This window comes from Bos indicus, chromosome 5 (genome assembly GCF_029378745.1).
Source record: "Bos indicus isolate NIAB-ARS_2022 breed Sahiwal x Tharparkar chromosome 5, NIAB-ARS_B.indTharparkar_mat_pri_1.0, whole genome shotgun sequence".
In the NCBI taxonomy this organism is placed as follows: Eukaryota; Metazoa; Chordata; class Mammalia; order Artiodactyla; family Bovidae; genus Bos; species Bos indicus.
Window position 1 is genome coordinate 38,636,312 of NC_091764.1, and position 18,862 is coordinate 38,655,173.

General features: G+C 38.1%; 1 protein-coding gene across 2 annotated transcripts in view; it reads left to right on the forward strand.

Annotated features, from left to right (window-relative positions):
* Positions 1-18,862, forward strand: part of GXYLT1 (glucoside xylosyltransferase 1) — a 51,759-nt gene that overhangs the window by 15,016 nt on the left and 17,881 nt on the right. For both annotated transcript variants that reach the window (XM_019960782.2, XM_019960783.2), the window contains 3 exons: positions 2,947-3,118; positions 8,541-8,666; positions 12,516-12,767. In XM_019960782.2, the coding sequence (XP_019816341.1) occupies positions 2,947-3,118; positions 8,541-8,666; positions 12,516-12,767 (550 nt within the window). The remainder of the gene's footprint in view (positions 1-2,946; positions 3,119-8,540; positions 8,667-12,515; positions 12,768-18,862) is intronic.

The window sequence follows — 18,862 nt, forward strand, 5'->3', positions numbered from 1 at the left end:
TTTTAGCATCTATTAATTATTCCTGTTCAAATCATCTACTACAAGAGTGAATGCAAAATAGTGCTTTGTTTGGTTTTCCCATTCCTGCTACATTTTTTGGTTGGTATTCTTCTTTAAAGGAGAGTTCCTCCCCCTGCCCTCCTTACCCTTTACTAGTATCATTTTGGACCCATTGATTCAGTTTTTTTGATAGAATGTGTTACCCTTCATTACTGTCAAAATTGCTGTTTGTGTTCAGGTGATGCCAAATTTAGTCATGGGGACCCTCAGGTATTAACTTTGAATTATCTGAAGGATATCTTCTGATCCTATATCTGTAGAAGAAGAGAGTGGACTTTAAAATGTCCTTTTGGATAACATTTCTTTAAATCCACAGGGGTTTTTTCTTATTCACACTGTGATTAATATATAACATATAGCACATTTTTGTAGATCCTGACAATATTAACACCATTCAGTTGGGATCAAAATTCCTTGAATGGCTACTTTCCTATTAATTTCTTCGAAAGTTTCAGTCATCCCTTCCTCTAGTGTAGAAGCTTACTTTAGATTTCGTCCAGTTGCAGTGACTTCCCATCCCTGGGTCTAGGGACTGGGTGGTGGGCAGAGACATCTTCAAACCATGTTTTGTCTTCTCAGTTTAGATGTACTGTGTATAATGCTTTTAGTGAAAAGAGACACAGAAAAGCAAATTTCATAGAAACTGGTGGGAGGAGTGCTAGCAGTATGATTAGAAGAAGCCTTGCTGCAGTGCCTGAGAGCCAGAGTCCCTGGGACTGACTCAGAGGGACTTTTTTTCCATGAAGAACATTTGACTTGTTTTTCTTGAGCAGGTTTATTCTGCTTCTTGTCTCTGTATGTAGAGAGTTCTCTGCAAAGTGGCACATGCCTGTTACTGCTTACTTTCTTAAGTCTCCAGGCTTTTTATCTTTGGAACAGGATCGAGTTATGGCCAGCTGGGTAATTCGAGCCCATTATAAGATTCTCAGATCTTGGTCATCATGAGGAACAGGATCTGGAGGCATTTATCAGAAAGATGAGACAGTTTAGAGCTCTGTGAAATTGTTGTGTGTCTTGATTGCCCTGGCTTCTGCTTGTATTACTTGACTTCCACTGCTTAGAGATGAACTGGGTTCACATGCCCTTGTTTAGATATAGAATGTGTGGATGGTCTCCCCTGATAGGGATCCAGTGTTAAACACTGACGGGCTCCACAGAAAAGAGGGGAATGGATAGAGGGTGCAGACAGGAAGGAGGTGCTGTTGCTTTCTAATTGCTATCAGTACAGAAACACAGAGCTTTCAAAAGACCCGAGCTTGGGCTACACCTTATGTGTGAGAGAGGTGGCATAGCAGGTGGGTAGGGAAAGGCTGGCCTCTCTGTGACCCTGTAACAGAAGGAGCTTGGACGACTGGATAGCCACATGCAAAATTGTGCAGTTGTCCCCTCTTCAGACCACTCATAAAAATCAGTTCCTGGTAGATTGATGTAAATTTTAAAGGCAAGATATGTACCTGATATCTTAATCTTATTAATAATCTTAATAACTTGATGAGTGAAATATCAGCACCGTTTGTTGAATAGTAAATATTCTTCTTCCAAGAATACCACTTTATATGTGACTTCTCCATTTACCACCTTTAACAAAGTGGTGTAATAATGTTTAACTTTGTCAGGTATCTGGGGGAAGTTTCATTTTCTTAAAAGCAGTTTTTGTTGTTTTTTTGTAAAGAGCTTCACCTTTAGAATAATCAGCCCATTAAGGGTAAGTTATCAAGGTTATGAGTTTCAGTCTCCCAGTTGAGGGATCAGGGAAGGAAATCACCCCTTTTTTTCCTAGGAGGTGAGTATTCTGTGCTGAAGGCTGACAGTTACCAGTAATTGTGTATACAAGAGAAATGAACCTGTTCTCAGGCCTCAGGAACCCAGTAAGACCAGAAAAGCATCAGTTTCAACTGCTGTCTTAAGTGTCTCTAGGCCCTTAACAAACAAGCTTGTTAATAGGAATGGACAGATCCACAGTAAAAGCAGGAGCACGTTTTATATCTATCTATCTATCTATCTATCTATCTCCAGGCTTAATTTTTTATCATGTTAATATAAATAATTGGTATAATTATTAAAAAGGATAAAAGTATAATTCCAAATGTTTAATGTTAAAACATTAAGATGTATGAATTTAATATTTGGGCCTACCTGGCTTAGTGGTAAAGAATCCACCTGCCCAAGGCAAGAGATGCAGAAGACATGAGCTCAGTCCCTGTGTTGGGAAGATCCCCTGGAGGAGGAAATGGTAACCTACTCCAGTATTCTTGCCTGGGAAATCCCATGGACAGAGGATCCTGGCGGGCTGTAGTCCATGGGGTTGCAAAGAATCAGACATGACTGAGCACACACACATGCCTGCATTTTTTTATATAGTCAGTTGTTTGTATTTAATTTTATTTAGCATATTTTCTCTTTTTTGATATCCTCGTCAGGGAATATCCATGAACAAGATTTTCTTCGGAAAACAGTTCTGGGTCCACTCTGCCACATGCAAACGTGAATACTCAAGATTCCAAAGTCCTGTGCTAATAAGCAATGTAACTGCAATAATTTTAGCCTGTAAAATTAAGAAAAATGATTGATCACCCACCTGTTCCTGCTACTTAGTAATATATACATACAACTATTAAACAATATAATTTCTAATGCCCTTTTACATTTTACAGAAAGGATCTCTAACCAAAAATTGAAGTCAACAAAGTGATTTAATTATATACATATATTTTTTCATATTCTTTCCATTATGGTTTATTGCAGGATATTGAATATAATCCCTTCTGCTATACAGTAGGACCTTATTGTTCAAACCTAAGTCTTTGAACACAGTCAGAATACCATGTTGTTAACATGTTACCCTGTACTAAAACTGTTGGAATATGTGGTTATCTTTTCTATCAGATATGGCGTGAAAATGCAGCCCGTTGAGAGAGTGCACCTAGCCGTGGTTGCCTGCGGGGAAAGACTGGAAGAAACTGTAACCATGTTGAAGTCAGCGCTCATTTTTAGCATCAAACCTCTTCAGTTCCATATTTTTGCTGAAGATCAACTGCATGATAGTTTTAAAGGCATAGTAAGTATTTGAGACTTAGTCAGGTCTGTAGAGTTGAATATTTAACATATACTATAGTAAAATGTTATTGAACAAAAATATTTATCCTGCAGCTCTGCCCTCTTAGAGTGGGGACTGCTCCCTGCTGCCACTTGCGTCTGTGCATCCAGACCTGGAGTGTAAGAAGGAGGCTTGTCTCTGTGAAGGCGTTAGGCTGCTTAGTCCTACTTAGTCCTTTGCCAAGCATGGAGGTTTTGTTTTACTAACTGTAGTTCCAGGATGTTTTGACTGAGAAGTCCTGTGTCTTAATTGTGTTCCCATCCGTGCCTTGAGAGTGGCTCAGTCAGAGTGTGCACAAGGTTTTGATTCTGTTTTGAGTGGAGGGAACTTTTAATTGATAATATGGAGGGAAGTGACTTCTTGTTCTGATAGGAAGGTTTTCTATTTTGGTTTTGCATTAGTTGCAATCAGTTTGGCTGTAATGGCAGAAAACCCAAAATGTCTTAAAAAGATAGAAGTTTATTTCTCTCTTATATAAAAGCAGGTAGTCTGTGTTACGTGGCAGCCCCATGTTTTCAGGGATTCTGCTCTTTTTTCTCTCATGTGGCTGAGCCATCTTTAACATAAGACTTCTACCTCATGATCCAGGATGGCTGCTCAAGCTCCAGTCATCACACTCATATCCTAGCCAACATGAGGGAAAAAGGAGTGAAGAACAGTGTTCTCCTCCTTTCTAAGGAGACTTTCTAGAAGTCGCACAGGATGTTCCTGCCAGTATATCATTGGTCTGATCTTAGTCATGTGACCATATCTAGCTACTTGTGAAGACTGAAAATATACTCTTTTAATCAGGACCACTGCATTATCTTAACAAAAAAAAATTACTATGCAGGAAGAAGAGAACAGATAAACATAGAAGGGAGAACATACACAAAAAAGAAAATTCCCCAGAAATCTCATAACCTTGTGTTCTGAAATGGTGGTAAAAGTGACGGTGATTATGCCTTAACCATCTCTGTCTGTCTCTCTGTGTCCATTCAGTTAAGCTTTCAAACTGATTTGGATTTTTATGCTTGACCTATGTAGGTAAAGCTTGTTTGATATTTTCTCAGGTAATTTAGTTCATTTTTCATATTAGTTGAAAAATACTACTTGTGACCTCAAGTCTTTTAGTTTCCTGCTAAAATCTTTGATTCTAAGAGGTATAAAGCTTTACTTACTGTTTTACAAGGAATGGAATTGGAACATTCTCTTAAGACCATACACAAAAACTCAAAATGGATTGAAAACCTAAATGTAACACCTGAGACCATAAAACTCATGGAAGAAGATATAGGAAGAACACTGTTTGACATAAATCATAGCAGTGTTTTTTGGATCTGTCTCCTAAAGCAAAAATAAACACATAGGACCTCATTAAGCTTAAAAGCTTTTACACAGCTAAGGAAACCATTGACCAGCCAAAAAGACACAGCTTACTTAGTGGGAGAAATACTTGCAGATGATATGACCAGTATGCCTAGCATGCAGGATTTACTCAAAATCCTGCATGCTAGGCTTCAGCATTACATGAACTGGGAACTTCCAGATGTCCAAGCTGGGTTTAGAAAAGGCTGAGGAACCAGAGATCAAATTGCCAACATTTGCTGGATCATAGAGAAATCAAGCGAATTCCAGAAAAGCATCTACCTCTGTTTCATTGACTATGCTAAAGCATTTGACTGTGTGGATCATAAAAAACTGTGGAAGGCTCTTAAATTAAGAGATGGGAATACCAGACCACCTTACCTTTATGTTGAGAAACCTGTGTGCCAGTCAAGAAGCAACAGTTAGAAACCTGTGTGGAACAGCTGACTGGTACAGGATTGAGAAAGGAGTATGACAAGGCTGTATATTGTCACCCGTTTATTTATCTTACAGAGCACATCATGAGAAATGTTGGGTTGGGTGAGTTACAAGCTGGAATCAGGATAGCTGGGAGAAACATCATCAGCCTCAGATATGCAGATGATACCACTCTAATGGCAGCAAAGAGGAACTAAAGAACCTCTTGATGAAGGTGAAGGAGGAGAGTGAAAAAGCTGACTTAAAACTCACTATTGAGAAATGAAGATCATGGAATCTGGTCCTGTCACTTCATGGCAAATAGAGGGGGAAAAGGTGGAAGCAGTGACAGATTTCCTCTTCTTGGGCTCTAAAATCACTGCAGATGGTTACTGTAGCCTTAAAATTAGAAGACGATTGCTTCTTGGCAAGAAACCTATAACAAATCTAGACAGTGTGTTATAAAGCAAAGACATCACTTTGCCGACAAAGGTCTGTATAGTCAAGGCTATGGTCTTTCCAGTAATTATGTACAGTTGTGGGAGCTGAACCATGAAGAAGGTAGAGCACTGAAGAATTGATGCTTTTGAACTGTGGTGTTGGAGAAGACTCCTGAGAGTCCCTTGGATAGGAACGAGATCAAACCAGTCAATCTTAAAGGAAATCAACCCTGAGCACTCATTGGACTGATGCTGAAGTTCCAACACTTTGGCCACTTGTTGTGAATAGCTGACTCATTGGAAAACACTGATGCTGGGAAAGATTAAAGGCAGAAGGAGAAGAGGGTGACAGAGGATGAGATGCCTGGATGGCATCACTGATACAAGGGACATTAACTTGGGCAAACTCCGGAAGATGGTGATGGACAAGGAAGCCTGGTGTGCTGCAATCTATGGGTCACAAAGAGTTGGACACGATTTGGTGACTGAACAACAACACGACCAGTAAGGGGTTAATGTCTAAAATATATAAACAACTCATACGACTTACCATCAAAAAACAGCCTGATTAAAAAAATGGGCAGAAGAACTGAGTAGACATTTCTCCAGAGAGGACATGCAGATGACCAACAGTCACAGGAAGAGATGCTCAATATTGCATGTTAGTCATCAGGGAAACGCAGATCAAAACCACGGTGGATCTTGCCTCACATCTGTCATAATGGCTATCATCACGAAGATCCGAACAGCAAATGTTAGGATGTGGAAAAAGGGAATCCTGTGTGCTCTTGGTGAGAATGTAAAGTGGTGCAGACTGTGGAAAACAGTATGGAGGTTTCTCAAAGAATTGAAAATAGAACTACCATATGACTTAGCAGTTCCACTCCTGGGTTTATATTTGGGGAAAAAACCTAAAAACACTCATTAGAAAAGATGCATGCACCCCAATGTTCATAGCAGCATTACTTACAGTTGCTAAGATATGGAAGCAACCTGTGTCCATCAACAGATGAATGGATAAAGAAGAGGTTGTGTATACACACACACACACACACACACACACACAGTGAAATGCTAACAAGCCATAAAGAAGAATGAAAATGTTGCCATTTGCATCAACATGGATGGACTTGGAGGATACTGTGCTAAGTGAAATAAGTAAGAGAAAAAAAGTACTGTTTAATATTACTTATAGGTGGAATCTAAAAATTACAGTGAGCAAGTGAATATAACTAAAAAGAAACAGACTCACAGTTACAGAGAACAAACTAGTGGTTACCAGTTGGGAGAGGGAAAGGAGGAGGGATAATACAGGGGTAGGAGATTAGGAAATGCAGACTATTATGTATTAAATAAGCTACAGGATATATTGTACAACATAGGAACTGTAGCTGGTATTTTATAATAACTATAAATGGTGTATAACCTTTAAAAAGTGTGTATCACTGTATTGTATACCTGTAACTTACAGAATATTGTACATCAGCTGTAGTTCAATAAAATAACCAAAATTAAAGCCTTACTTAACCGTTTTAAAATATTTATAGTTTCTGTATCTGTGATATGTGCTTTTCTGATCCTAAGGTAATTATCTGGGTTGTTTTCTGAAATATTAACAGAAGAATTAATCTTGTCCTAACAGTTCAAAGACTAGCAACAGATTGCTACCAACTATGGAAGCCTTTGAAAATATAATATAAAAGTAAAATAAATTTATTGCTTCATCTTATATGCAGCTCTCTGTTGTCTTCAAATCTAGATGAGTTATTGCTTGTGTAGTATGTGTTATATTTTTAAACTTAGTTTTTCATTAACTATCATAGTTAACTCTGAGAATGTTTGGGTTTTCTTTTGATGAAAGAGAATCAAATATTTTCTGGAATGTGCTTTTACTGCAAAAAAGATGACTAGATACTGGAATTTTAAAAATGATTAAGATTTCATTTTGATGTTGGTATTTAAAGGGTCTTTAATAAGTGATTAATAAGTCACGCAAGGGTAATAAAATGCTAGTGTTTGAAACTAGTTGATGGAGACATCAAAGCTGTGTTGGATATAAAGCTATTTCCTTAAACTATGTTGGAAGGCATATGTTCCTTCCAAACATATGTTGGAAGAAAAGAAGAAGGAGGATGTTTCTAAAAATTACTTGAACACAGACATAATTCAAAAAGAGACCTTCAGTCTGTATTTTTTTCTTCTCCCAGAGATTGTGAATGCTCTGTAGAAAATTTACATCAACAATACTGTTGAAGCAGCAATGATAGGTAACGCTTTCTGAATTTGAAACAATTCAGAGTCTCCCGATGCATTCAGGAAACTAAAATGTATTCATTATAGATTTTCAGATGAGAAAATCAGATTTTGCTTTTTTTTGTAATGATTTTTTAAAAATTGGCACTGGAAGAATTTCCCTGGCAGACTAGTGGTAAGGACTTGGAGCTTTTCTGGCCAAGGGCCTGGGTTCAGTCCCTGATTGGAGAGATGTGAGATCCTGTGGGCCGCACAGTGCGGCCAGAAACAAAAACTCTGTGTTAGATATATATTTACTGAAATATTTAATCATGAGGAATATCTATGAATATAAAAAATGCATAGATAAATATTTTCTTTCTTTTTTAAAAAATATATTTTGGCCATGCATCACAGCATGTGGGATCTTAGTTTCCCAGCCAGGGATGAACCTGAGCCCCCTGCAGTGGAAACATGGAGTCTTAACCACTGGACCACCAGAGAAGTCCCAGATAATATTTTCTCATCAGTTCTTTACGTTGATCTGACTTGGATTGTAAACATTTTCTATTATGTCATACATACAATGGTAATAAAATTAGTGCTTAATTTTTCTGACTTTAACTTGTTTAAGGATTGAGAAGATTTGTACATTAGGTCAAGTTTGATGGAGGTGAACAGTTTGTATAGTTCTTTCAACTTCCTGGTTTTTTGACTGATACTCTTATCCTTTTAATTGTCCCTTAGATCTTTATGGTGAATTCTTTCTAGCTATTAGAATGATTTTAAGATTTTGAATGAAAACGGTGGGAAAGAAAAATCTTCTTTCTCTTAACTGTGTATGACATACGATGTATAACATCTTAATTTTTAGCTTTTGAAAACTAATCTTGGTTTATAATTTTGCAGAAGTTTGAATTGAGTTCTTTTATTTTTTTTTATTGTAGCTTGACAGCTGGTCATTTCTGCAAACATTTAATTATTCATTATACCCGATAACTTTTCCAAGTGAGAATGCAGCAGAGTGGAAAAAACTGTTTAAACCGTGTGCTTCCCAGAGATTGTTCTTGCCAGTAAGTTTTTCTCCAGTGTTTTTTGTTTGCATCTTGCTTTTACACACGAGTTAATGAAGAGTTTCATGTAAATCAGTTAAATGAACACACACAAATTGTTTTCCCTTTGAATATTAGAAGAAAGAAAAAACTTCCCATAGAACAAATAAAAGCTATGGTAAAATATGCTGTTAAAAATGAAAAGTGTAAGTAATTTCTGTTGCAATACTATTTCTTACATTTTAATTATTCAGTTGCTATAAACTGTTTCTTCTCTGAGGAGGAGTTGCCTGTCTGCCTGCTAAGTCACTTCAGTTGTGTCTGATTCTTGCGACCCCATGGACTATAGCCCACCAGGCTCCTCTGGCCAGGGGATTCTCTACGCAGGAATACTGGAGTGGGTTGCCATGCCCTTCTCCAGGGAATCTTCCCGACCCAGGGACTGTACCCACATCTCTTATGCCTCCTGCATTGGCAGGCAGGTTCTTTACTGCTAGCGCCATGTGGGAAGCCCTGAGAAGGAGTTAGAGATTATCAGATCTTAATGGAGCCAAGTCTTTGCCAGTAGGAATGCAGTGGCAGGATCACCTGCCAGTTGCAGGCTGCATTTGTAATTTGAGAAATGAAGCAGTTTATTAAATAACTATTTCTGTTTTAACAGCAAGTCAGTTCACCTTTTCTAGCTGATACTTTTAACACAGAAACAGAATTTGAGGCACGTGAACTAAAAGGGAAATGGGAACCATTTATTCAGTGGGGCTCTTTGGTGGTAGTCTCTGGTGATAAACCCTGATTATTATTTTTTTAATCTAAAAATATTCAGGGACTTCCCTGGTGGTCCAGTGATTAAGACTCTGCCCCCAGTGTAGAGGGCCCAGGTTTGAGCCCTAGTCAGGGAACTAGATCCCACTGCCACAGCTAACGATAGAGGATCCCATGTGTCGCTATTAAGACCCAGTACACTCAAATAAGTAATAAATATTTTAAAAAATATTCAGAAGCAAGATTACCTCTTCCATTTTAATTCACCCACATTTAAAAAATTCTCAGTAGTTGTTAAAACCACTATAATGTTTAAAATAATTACGGTAGTAGAAATATTGAAAGTGCATGAGTTCTGTATAGGAATTATCGGGAAGAAGCTTGTTTGTTATTAAGTGGAATAAGGCAGTTCTTAGCATATTGAGAATAGAGTTTGTCAAATCTAGAATGTCAGTTAAGATTTAAAATCATGTTACATTTTGATAGCTGAATCTGCCTAACCAGTAGGTTTATTGCTGGGCATAAAAAGTCTTGATCCTAGGATATCTTCCTTGTTGTCTGCCTCCCTTGTAAGAAGCACACAAATAAGGGATTAAGAGGGGAAAAGCCTAAGAAGTTTTAAATAACTTCATGCAGGCTTTAAATTTTAAAAATTAAAAAAAATATTTAGGTTGAATCATTGCAGTGTTACATCATTTAATTAGTAGTTTGAGTGCCTTTGTTTTGCCACGTATCCGTACTGAAGTGCTGTGCATATAGGAATGAATATGTACCCAGATTTCTTGTTTTCATAGAGTTTATTGTCTGATATGGGAGATGAACATTTAAACAAGCACTTTATGACATTAAATAAACAAGAATACACCACTGGAAAGCAATGAGTGGTGAAAGAAGCATGAGGTTACAACCACTGCTCTTCTGTTTTATTCAGCATTGTAAAGTTTACTTGTTGATGTTTTGATAGGAAGTTTGCCAGATCATTTAATGATGTGATGTAGTTAAAAATTTGAAATGCTGAAATTAAATACTTGAAACCTGTCAAATTGTTCTTGTACTTCATTCACTCTTAGTTCTGCATCTTTTTAACCAGATTCTAAGTTAAGTTGATTCTTCATTTTTCTTAAATGAAGAATTTTCCTAAAGTATTTACTGAAGTAGTTAAGTAAAAACCTTAACTTTCTCCTCTTTTAAAATGGAGGGATTAAGGGACTTCCCTGGTCCAGTGGTTAAGAATCTACCTTACAGTGCAGGGATGTGGTTTCGATCCCTGGACAGGCAACCAACATCCCACGTGCCACAGGGCAGCTAAGCCTGCACACTGCAGCAAAGACCCCATGTTCCACGACTAAGACCTGACACAGCCAAGTCAATTAATAAACATTAAAAAACTTTTTTAAAAAATGGAGGGATTAAAAGATCCAATGTAAGCTCTGGCAAATCCTCCTTCCTCCAGAAGGAACCATAGAAAAATACTGATGTGATTGTCATTTCACCTTATGTGTGAAGGTGGACTTCCTTGGTGGCTTCCAGGTGGACTTCCCTGGTGGCTCAGTGGTAAAGCGTCCACCTGCAATGCAGGAAACGTGGGTTCCATCCCTGGGTTGAGAAGATCCCCTGAGGAGGAAGTGATTACCCACTCCAGTATTCTTGGCTGGGAAATCCTATGGACAGAGGAGCCTGGTGGGCTACAGTCCACAGAGTCACAAAGAGTGGGACATGACTAAGTGACAGAACACACACACACACACATACAACGTGACCGCCGATGGCAGTGGCTCCCGACAGTGACCTTGGAGCTTCCTGTAGCGTCTTCCTAGATTGCTAACAATACAGTAGTCTGTAAACACATTTGTCTCATGGTACAGAAGCAAAACAATTGCGTTCACTTTTCTGTCCTCCAAAAAAGAAGAGAGGGACAGACAGACAGACACATACGTACATATCTTTTTAATTATAGTCCTTGAACAAGTGAACCTTCTCTATTCAGGCTCTGTGGTTAACTGTCAGGTTTTTTTCCCTCAGCCTGCTATTAAATCTGGGGGCATGGAGTGATTTCAGCTTCGCAACTGGTCATTAAGGTGATGGCTTAACCCTAGCTTCAGAAGGAGGCAGCAGCTTTGAAAGGGAACAGAATGAGGATCAAGCTCTTATCCTCATTATATTCTTAACCAAAAAGCTTTAATTTAGGTTAACCTAATCATTGAGTCTTACTAGTACACTGGGATAGACAAATTTAAATTTGCAGGGGTCAGATTCTAAAGTCTTTGGGTGAGGCAGAAATAAAAACTTACCCTTGAAAATTCCTGTAAAAGATACATGTTGGAGGTTTAACCCCCGGAGTGGGGAAGATCCTATGGAGTAGGAAAGGGCAACCTACTCCAACATTCTTGCCTGAAACATTCCATGGACAGAGGAACTTGGCAGGCTGCAGGCCACGGGGCTGCAAAGAGTTAGACACAGCTGAGTACAGCCAGAGCAGGAAGGAGGTTTGACATGTCTTGGAGAAGTGACATAGCCAGTCTTCCAAGACAAGTCTTGTTTTAGCCCTTGCTATTTAAATGCAGGATCTTTGATTTGTTAGGAGATGGTCAGCTCATCTTTAAGAGCATGGACTCGAGCTTGGTGGTCTGGATTTCAATTTTGGCTCTACTGATTGCTGGCTGAGGGCATTATGAAGTAAAGGTACCAGTTATTAGTGTTACGGTAGAGGGGACAAGTTCAGATCTTCATTTGTATTGGCTAATTTCTGTATTTATCTCAGGAAATTAAGATTTGCTATGTCAGTTCACCAAAGGTAATGTTGTTTTCCATTATGGAAAACATTTCCTCCCTAGTCGTTGAGGATATTGCTTTTACTTTTTTAGTCTAGTTTTCAGTATTGAGTTTTTATTCTGATGTGTTTTCATAGCTTTTCTTCTTTAAAAGTTAATAAAAAGATTAGCAGAATATCTATATATGCTATTGTAAAAATGGCAGACTTGGGAAAAATTAATTTAAAAAATTAATGTCAAGTAGTTTATCTCTTAAGTAGTTTTTAAAAAAATAATGAAAGCCTCTTGGTGTTTTATAATGAAATAGAGTTACTGATTCAAATATCTCTCCCCATAGTTAATCCTGAAAGAAGTTGACTCACTATTGTATGTTGACACTGATATCCTTTTTTTACGGCCCGTTGACGATATTTGGGCTTTGCTAAAGAAGTTTAATTCCACACAAATTGCTGCAATGGCACCAGAACATGAAGAGCCTCGAATAGGCTGGTATAATCGCTTTGCCAGACATCCATACTATGGGAAAACTGGAGTGAACTCGGGAGTTATGCTGATGAACATGACCAGAATGAGAAGGAAGTATTTCAAGGTAAGTGACTGATTCAGGTTAGCATTCTGCTCTTTTCCCTCCAGATTGTTTGGTTTCCAATTTAGTTTTGTTTTATTAAAAGCTAGATTGACCTATTCAGAATTTTTCTACTTACCTAGAATAATTGAAGCAAGTGTGTTCTTAGTATTCTGTTTATTAGAGCATTACAGTAGGTCAAAGCAGATGGCATTACAGTCAAGTATCAAGCAGCAAGTGTGAACATTCCTAGATTGGTATTCCAGACAAGAGTTGTCATTTTGTAGTTGTGCAGCCTCATAATACTTGACTCTAAAGTGTGATATGTCCTGGAGGAGCACAGATTGTAGTTAAGAGCTTAAGACTGTCATGTTAGCTTGGTTCAAACACTGAGATCTTGGGTAAGTTTTGAACATCTCCAGGCTTTGATTTCCTCATCTGTGAAATGGTATGATAGATAACGGTATGTATGTCATGGGGTTTTTGTGAGGAATAAATTAGTTAGAACGAGGCTTAACACATAGGAAATGTTGGCTATTTTGGTGCTATTGGAAGTTATAGTGACTTTTTAAAAAATTCCTACCATGTTTCTTGTCTCAAATTTTGGGAAAGTCCGGCTATTTCAATTCTCTGTGCGTTCTGAACGCATTGTACTGTTTATCAGTCTCATGCTGATGAGTCCTTAAGTCATTGTAGTCTGGGGCCATTGGAGTCAAGTGGTTTGGCCTTATGTTTAACTTTGTCGCCTGTTCACCACAACTACTGGCCAGCTAGTTAATTTTCAAATGTCAGTTCCCTCAGCTGAAAAATAGAGATAATAAATGACTTAAGTAGGTTGTCTTTTTAAAAGAGACCCACTCAAAGTGCTTAGTATAGGGCATGACACATAGTAAGCACTTCAGTGTTAGCTAAAAGCAGTGATTTCTGAAACACTCATACTCACTGTTTAACCCTTTACATCTGGTTAATACTGAATTAAGCATTAAGGGATATTATCTTTTATAATATGAATATCTATACATATATATTTGCACATGTATATATTTAGGATTTTTCCGTTGGCTGTGGTGGACCAGAGTTTACACCGTTATTTTTATTCCTGTCTTTGTGTCTGATTTAAATCTATCGTCCCTTCGTATCCTTCCTGTACTTCGCTGTACTGCTTGTGGCCGTCACCACCCACATCTGGACATTTCAATCCTAAGGCAGTTTAACATCCATCACTCTTGTCTTCTGTATATCTAGCCTACATAGGGTTTGTTTGTTTAGCTTTCCCATCTTCTGTACCTTTCTGAAATCTTGCTGTCTTTTCAGTTTGTCTTCCACAAATGATGCTTTAATGAAGCCAGTGTAACCTGTGTTCTTGCTTATCAGTCAACTTCAGTTACCCAATTTGATAATATATTTTGAGTTTTAAAAATGTATCTACCATAACATTTTACTAAATAAAGCAGGTGTCATACCATGAGTTTTCTTCCTTTTCTGATGGTTAGACTATGCTCGGTAATACTATACCAGAAGATGGTGCTGTAAGATTGTGTGCTAAGGAATAATGTAATTCCTTAGGAACTCTTCATTTGAAATTCTTAGAATTATGAGAAGTGTTGTGTTGCAAAGAACCTTAGAGATAATTTAGTGTAACACCATTATTTGATTTTTAAGAACATTTCAAATTACAGCTATGTAGTTCAAATCTATAATTATTTTTTATTTGCCTTTTACTTATTTGAATGTCATTCTTAAGTATGTATAATGGTTTCTCCCCTTTTCTTTTTGTCTGTGGTATGTTATAATCCAGCTAGAGATGTAGATATGGGAGTTGAAATAATTTCTAAGCTTTCAAACATTTGTTTCTGTCTGTGTACTACTGACTTAATGAAGAACATATGAGGTGTATGATTGTATATGAATTTAGTAGGTGCAATTTACTTCATACGTACTATCCCTGTGTTTCAGACAACTCTGTTCTTGCCCAGTGGGAACAAAGATTTGCTCTGTTTTTAAAATGTTTTATTTACGATTGCTGATATGTTTCGACAAAATTTATTGATTTTTTTTGGTTCCATTTTATATCTCTTTATTTTTCTTGATTTCCAAAAATATCTTTAGCAGACATGGCTTTGTTTTTTTTCCTACTGACTCATAATTTCTGGCACAGATGTTAAATTTTAGAGCTCTAGTGATATAACTGAATTACTTGTAATAACTTTTCAAACTGTTTCATACACGTCCACAAATGTTATCCCATAGTTATTATCACATGAAAAGCTGTAAGACAACCCATAGGACAATGACCATGTTTTAAATTCCTATTTGCTTTGTTGTCACCCAGCCCCTACCATTCATAATTATTCAGTCCCAGCCTTATGTATTATAATTATATATTTTAAAATTGAAAATAGTAAAAATTTAGCTTTTTGTTTTGTTTCTCATAATGCTGACAGACACTGATATAACCCTGGCTAAGATACTGCTTTGTATTTTGTGTTATGATTGTTTCTGCAGCGTTGAATCCCTAGTAGGACATTTCTTGACCTTTTCCTATTTATTAGATAAAAACCAAAGATTATACATAAGGCATCTTGAGAATTCTTTTCTTGTATGTTTGCTGTACCTTGTTTGTGTCCTGCCGTTTATTATTTTGTAAAGTTTAATTTTTGCCTGTTTTCTCCGTGTACTGAAGGAAGGGTATGTCTTTTATACAGCTTTGCTTTCAGAATATTTAGCATGGAGTCTGGCATAAAGTAGCAACTCAATGGATAATTACTGGCAGAAGACAGACAGAAATTTTAGAAACCAGGCTGTTATTGAACTATTTTTTTTTTTTTTTTGCCATTGATGAATTATTGAAAAGAATTAAAAAATAGAATACTTACTGTGAGGTAGTTGTGATGATTGTTTTTACATATTTGAAATATGTGTATGATGGAAGGCTTTTATTGTGTTACATATATAGTCTAACTTTTCAGAAAACAGTAGAGTAACCAATCTTTGAGAATTCATGAGTTCTCAGTTTCTAGCATTGTCAGAGCATGATATGAATAGTCATCTGTCAGTTTTATTTTTACATATAACATAGACTGATGGTAATAATGAGTTTGTTTTCAAAAGCTTACATAATTCTAAAAATGAAACTAATTTATCTTAATATGATACATGTGCATTTTTGGTAGAGTTGCTGAAATGAATATTAGAGCTGCATCTTTTTTAAAAAGTTACAAAATCATGCTTGTAAAAATTCAGGCAATTCATTGAGTTAAAAAGAAACTTTTCTGCTTTACATACACTATCCCCAGAAAGGCAATGACAAAGAATGCTCAAACTACCGCACAATTGCACTCATCTCACAGGCTAGTAAAGTAATGCTCAAAGTTCTTCAAGCCAGGCTTCAGTAATACGTGAACCGTGAACTTCCTGATGTTCAAGCTGGTTTTAGAAAAGGCAGAGGAACCAGAGATCAAATTGCCAACATCCGCTGGATCATGGAAAAAGCAAGAGAGTTCCAGAAAAACATCTATTTCTGCTTTATTGACTATGCCAAAGCCTTTGACTGTGTGCATCACAATAAACTGTGGAAAATTCTGAAAGAGATGGGAATACCAGACCACCTGACCTGCCTCTTGAGAAATTTGTATGCAGGTCAGGAAGCAACAATTAGAACTGGACATGGAACAACAGACTGGTTCCAAATAGGAAAAGGAGTACGTCAAGGCTGTATATTGTCACCCTGCCTATTTAACCTCTATGCAGAGTACATCATGAGAAACGCTGGACTGGAAGAAACACAAGCTGGAATCAAGATTGCCGGGAGAAATATCAATAACCTCAGATATGCAGATGACACCACCCTTATGGCAGAAAGTGAAGAGGAACTAAAAAGCCTCTTGATGAAAGTGAAAGAGGAGAGTGAAAGAGTTGGCTTAAAGCTCAACATTCAGAAAACGAAGATCATGGCATCCGGTCCCATCACTTCATGGGAAATAGATGGGGAAACAGTGTCAGACTTTATTTTTCTGGGCTCCAAAATCACTACAGATGGTGACTGCAGCCATGAAATTAAAAGACGCTTAACTCCTTGGAAGGAAAGTTATGACCAACCTAGATAGCATATTCAAAAGCAGAGACATTACTTTGCCAACAAAGGTCCATCTAGTCAAGGCTATGGTTTTTCCAGTGGTCATGTATGGATGTGAGAGTTGGACTGTGAAGAAGGCTGAGCGCTGAAGAATTGATGCTTTTGAACTGTGGTGTTGGAGAAGACTCTTGAGAGTCCCTTGGACTGCAAGGAGATCCAACCAGTCCATTCTGAAGGAGATCAGCCCTGGGTGTTCTTTGGAAGGAATGATGCTAAGGCTGAAACTCAAGTACTTTGGCCACCTCGTGCGAAGAGTTGACTCATTGGAAAAGACTCTGATGCTGGGAGGGATTGGGGGCAGGAGGAGAAGGGGACGACAGAGGATGAGATGGCTGGATGGCATCACTGACTCGATGGACGTGAGTCTGAGTGAACTCTGGGAGTTGGTGTTGGACAGGGAGGCCTGGCGTGCTGTGATTCATGGGGTCACAAAGAGTCGGACACGACTGAGTGACTGATCTGATCTGATCTGATCTGATCCCCAGTTTCATTCTTTGCCCAAATGACATTATGTACTTTGCTCTGTATTCTTCAGACCCTTTTAAAAAGGCATTTTGAAGCAGATATACATGGACATTAGCATTTAAATGTGCAGTCCTTTAATACAGCTTCAGTTTGCTTTTTTCACTTAGCAAATATATAGTTGATTTTTATGTCAGTACATATAGCCCATCACATTTAATGTGTGTCATATTATGGAGAAAGAATGATTTGATTCTGTGTACTAGTATTAATATGTAGTTATATGGTTACTTCTGCTTTATTGACTATGCCAAAGCCTTTGACTGTGTGGATCACAATAAATGGTGGAAAATTCAGAAAGACATGGGAACACCAGACCACCTGACTGCCTCTTGAGAAATCTGTATGCAGGTCAGGAAGCAACAGTTAGAACTGGACGTAGAACAACAGACTGGTTCCAAATAGGAAAAGGAGTACGTCAAGGCTGTGTATTGTCACCCTGCTTATTTAACTTATATTCAGCATACACCATGAGAAACGCTGGCCTGGAAGAAGCACAAGCTGGAATCAAGATTGCCGGGAGAAATATCAATAACCTCAGATATGCAGATGACACCACCCTTATGGCAGAAAGTGAAGAGGAACTGAAGAACCTCTTGATGAAAGTGAAAGAGGAGAGTTGGCTTAAAGCTCAACATTCAGAAAACTAAGATCATGGCATCTGGTCCCATGACTTCATGTCAAATAGATGGGGAAACAGTGGGAACTGTGGCTGACTTTATTTTGGGGAGCTCCAAAATCACTGGAGCTGGTGACTGTAGCCATGAAATTAAAAGACGCTTACTCCTTGGAAGGAAAGTTATAACTGACCTACACAGCATATTAAAAAGTAGAGACATTACTTTGCCAACAAAGGTCTGTCTAGTCAAGGCTATGGTTTTTCCAGTAGTCATGTATGGATGTGAGAGCTGGACTATAAAGAAAGCTGAGTGCCGAAGAATTGATGCTTTTGAACTGTGGTGTTGGAGAAGACTCTTGAGAGTCCCTTGGACTGCAAAGAGATTCAAGCAGTCTATCCTAAAGGAAATCAGTCCTGAATATTCATTGAAAGGACTGATGCTGAAGCTGAAACTCCAGTACTTTGGCCACCTATTGCAAAGAGCTGACTTATTTGAAAAGACCCTGATGCTGGGAAAAATTGAGGGCAGGAGGAGAAGGGGATGACAGAGGATAAGATGGTTGGATGGCATCACCAACTCAATGGACATGAGTTTGGGTAAACTCTGGGATTTGGTGATGGACAGGGAAGCCTGGCGTGCTGTAGTCCATGGGGTGGCAAAGAGTTGGACACGACTGAGCAACTGAACTGAACTGATGGCTGAAAAACACCTCATGTATTTTAATTTTTACTTACCTGACTACACCACCTGCTACTGCTACTGCTAAGTCACTTCAGTCGTGTCCGACTCTGTGTGACTCCATAGACGGCAGCCCACCAGGCTCCTCCGTCCCTGGGATTCTC